The sequence below is a fragment of the Mesitornis unicolor genome, unplaced genomic scaffold (assembly GCF_000695765.1).
Source record: "Mesitornis unicolor isolate BGI_N332 unplaced genomic scaffold, ASM69576v1 scaffold44656, whole genome shotgun sequence".
NCBI lineage: Eukaryota > Metazoa > Chordata > Aves > Mesitornithiformes > Mesitornithidae > Mesitornis > Mesitornis unicolor.
In genome coordinates this window covers 5585-9287 of record NW_010191143.1, presented here as the reverse complement: position 1 = coordinate 9287, position 3703 = coordinate 5585, and the positions used below count along the sequence as shown (strand labels likewise).

Sequence of the window (3703 nt, the reverse complement as noted above, 5' to 3'; positions counted from 1 at the left end):
CGGGGGCCTCTTGCAGGGAAGCCTTGGCCTGCCGGAGCTGCTTGTTTCCCATGTGACACCGCCTCGGTCCTCTCCCCCACAGGGGTGGTTGTCCTGGCCCCGCCATGGCCCTGGTGCTCTGCAGGACGCTCCTGGGCCTGGCCTTGTACACTGGTAGCCTGTGTGCAGCAAGCGGCACCGCTTTCCTCTACCACGACTACTGCGTCATCGGGGCTGGCCCCTCGGGCTTGCAGGCAGCCTATTTCCTCCAGCAAGCTGGACGGGATTACATCGTCTTCGAGCGGAGCCATGCTCCCGGCAGCTTCTTCGCCCTCTACCCTCGCCACCGCAAGCTCATCAGCATCAACAAGCAGTACACGGGCAAATCCAACAGCGAGTTCAACCTCCGCCATGACTGGAACTCGCTCCTGAGCCATGACCCCCGGCTGCTTTTCCGACGCTACTCCCGCGACTTCTTCCCCGATGCCGACACCATGGTGCGTTACCTGGAGGACTTTGCTTCCCTGTTGGAGCTAAAGGTTCAGTACAACACGGCCATCATCCACGTAACACTGGAGAGGGACGAGCAGGCCTGGAACGGCCACTACTTCCTCCTAACTGACCAGGACAGGCAGATCTACAAGTGCAGGTAATGGGTGAACCCAAGATTAGCCTCGCTGTTCTCCACAAGCGTCTTCCAAGTCACAAAACTGCAGAATAAATTAGGTTGGAAGAAACCAATGAAGGTCTTTTTGTCCAAGCCTCCTGCCCAAAGCAGGGCTGGTGATGTCAGGTTGCTCAGAGGCTTGCCCTGTTGAGGCATGAGTACTTCCAAGGACGGAGATTTCACGGCCTCTTAGGGCCTTAACCGCTCTCACAGGGGAAAACCATTTTGCTGGCATCAGCAGGGTGGGTGGGTGGAATAGCTGCCGCTTGGAAGGTGTTGCCTTTTGTGAGCAACGTTGTACCTCAGACAGCTGAGAAGCGAGCAGGCCAGACACAACTGGCTGCGACTGCCATCACAATAGGTTCCATCCTTGATAGGTAAGCTTGAAATCACTTCTGTTTGATCGCTAGATAATTGCCCTCTGTGAAAAAAATAACTCAGTCATACTTCTTGTAGCCACTGCTGCCTTTATTACAGACTCGGGTGAGTCAGTGCAGAGACACTTCATCTCCAGTAACATCTTAGAAGAACCAGTATTTAAAAGCGTGTCCCAAAAGTGACTGGAGCACTGGACTAGCACAAAGCCGGCAGGAGGGAACCAGGGAAAAGTGGGGCTGTTGCAGGAGAGGGAGGTGACTGTCAGGAATAACCCTCAAGGCCGCTGGTCCCTGAATTCCCCTTCCCCTTGTCGTACCTAGCTACGTGTATCCCGTGCCGCCACTGCGCTACATTCCTAGAAACCATCTAGGAGTTACTTGTGGGAACATACGGAGTGTATTTCTCAGCTCTACGACAGCAGGTCGCGCTGGCTGTCACTTGGAGGTGCGCTGGCTGGCAGGCTCAGAGGGGACAGAAGGCAGTCCCGGACACCCACGCACCGCAAGCGTGTTGCTCTTGGGAGCTGTGCGAGTAAGGCTGGGACAGCAGACAGTGCCTCAAGCTGCGGCTGCCTGGTGTTTGCGTCTAAGTCACAAACATTTCCCTAAGATCCAAGTACAAGTTGTTACACGGAGATACAAAAAGGTTACTGTATTTAGTTTTAATGTTAACAGTTTGCATTGTTGCTAACATGTTTTTATGCCTAGGAGTTACATTTTAAAATATTGAAATCCTTTTCTGTCCCTCTTAAAAGTAACTTTTGCTCCACTGTATTAAAAGGCCACACAAATTTCACGTCAAGGGATTTCTATATGCGGGATATAATCAACCTGTGAAATACTTTAGTGTTACAGATACTGCCACTGAGTACACACAAGTAGGACTTGCACATGCATGAACATCGGAGGGAGACTTAGGAAACAGATGATATGTACAGCACCCACATTGACTACACAAAAATGTTCCTGGTTGTCTTCATTGGCCTGAGGTTAGGGAAGAGAGAAGCAGATTACGAGGTGAAGCTAGGGAGAGGTTTCTCTCAAAACCAGGACCAGTGCAGCTGATCCACGCTGGAGGAGGCACATCACATCCATCTTCCACAGCGGGAGGAGGGAGAGGAGGAGCCATGGCCCCATACCTGTGACTCCTGCATTCCCTGGTGCTATCCCTCTTTTTGCAGCTCTTTGTTGGTCGCCACTGGGACGTGGGTCCCCAACGTGGTCAACTTCCCTGGCTCAGAATACGTTGAGGGTTACGAGACTGTGTCCATCAACCCGGAGGATTTTGCTGGCCAAACTGTGTTGATCTTGGGCCGAGGAAACTCAGCCTTTGAGACGGCAGAGAACATTTTGGGTGTCACAAATTTCATCCACATGGTGAGCCGGTCCCGCGTGCGCCTCTCATGGGCCACCCACTATGTCGGGGATCTGAGGTAGGAAACTGTTCCCCTTCCTCTTTCTAATGCAGCCGGAGTACGAATGCAGGGAACCACCTCTTACCCAGGCTGGACTGGCACGGGAGGTGCTGCGGTCCTGGGGGTTGCAGAGGAAACATGGGGCCTTCTATCTTTAGGTTCTTTGTTTGAAGCAATCCAGGTTGCAGTTGCTGAATGCAAAGAGATTGATGAGAGTCTTTGGGGGTCTGTGTGAAATAGGAGAACATCCCCTTGGAAACTGTCATTAAAAAGTGCTGGCTCCCAAGTTGTTCCCTCGCTTGCTGTCATGGAGAAGAGCTGAGAGGTTGACTGCATGCTGCAGGGGCAGCGAGGCTGTGTTACTTGCGCTGTTCCTGTGAGCCCTGAGGCTCTGGGGATAACCTTTGCACTGAAAGCGGGCATGGGATGCCTGGTAACGGTGTCTCATTTCCGCAGATGCCACCTCTTCGCCCTTCTTTTAGCCCTTCTTATGTTCGCGTCTTTTTCGTAGAGCAATTAACAATGGGCTGCTGGACACGTACCAGCTGAAATCTCTGGATGGGCTTCTGGAGGGTGACCTGGAAGATCTGGCTATTGTCAAGGACAAGAAAGGGAAGCTGCACATCACGCTCCGGTTTTACCTGGAGAACAGGAACACCAGCGCAGGCATCAACTCCATCACCCTCCCACAGGATGAGCTGGATAATTTTGCCACTCGTGCACCTTATGACCGTGTTATCCGCTGCCTGGGCTGGAAGTTTGACTTCTCCATCTACAACAGGTGAGGGAGAACTGGGATCTCTAGGGAAACTGGTATTTAGAGTGAAGGGCCTGACTAGGGAGGAAGAGGAAGGGCAGGTCCTCTCCTGGAAGCGTTGCCCGGACCTCCACGTGCTCTGAGCTATCTGGTGCTGCACAGTCCTTTGCTTACCCCGCAGCTACGTTTTTTTTTTGTGCCACTGCCCTCTGACCCACAAGCTACAGGGCTGAGCAAATGGCAGTGTTGGGACTTGGGTGGCAGAAAAAGCTTCTCCCTTTAGAACTTAACATCCTGACTTGCCAGATCATATGGAGAAGGCTACCAATGTTTTGGGTTCAGTTGGCGTTTTTTTCAGTGAGGGTGGTACAGGTACAGATCACTACAGAAAAGTTTTTCCTACTTTTTTTTTTTCCTGAGGATGCAACCTTCACTTCACTTTTGTTTGTCTCCTAGTACATGCTGCAGTTGAAAGCGATGCTGCTAACTTCAGTGTCTTCCAAAATTC

At 52.0% G+C, this 3703-nt stretch overlaps 1 protein-coding gene across 1 annotated transcript in view; it reads left to right on the top strand.

Annotated features, from left to right (window-relative positions):
* Positions 1–104: 104 nt before the first annotated feature.
* Positions 105–3703, top strand: part of FOXRED2 (FAD-dependent oxidoreductase domain containing 2) — a 7670-nt gene continuing 4071 nt past the window's right edge. Inside the window, exons 1-3 of the mRNA XM_010186651.1 lie at positions 105–628; positions 2205–2456; positions 2950–3219. Of these exons, the coding sequence (XP_010184953.1) occupies positions 105–628; positions 2205–2456; positions 2950–3219 (1046 nt within the window). The remainder of the gene's footprint in view (positions 629–2204; positions 2457–2949; positions 3220–3703) is intronic.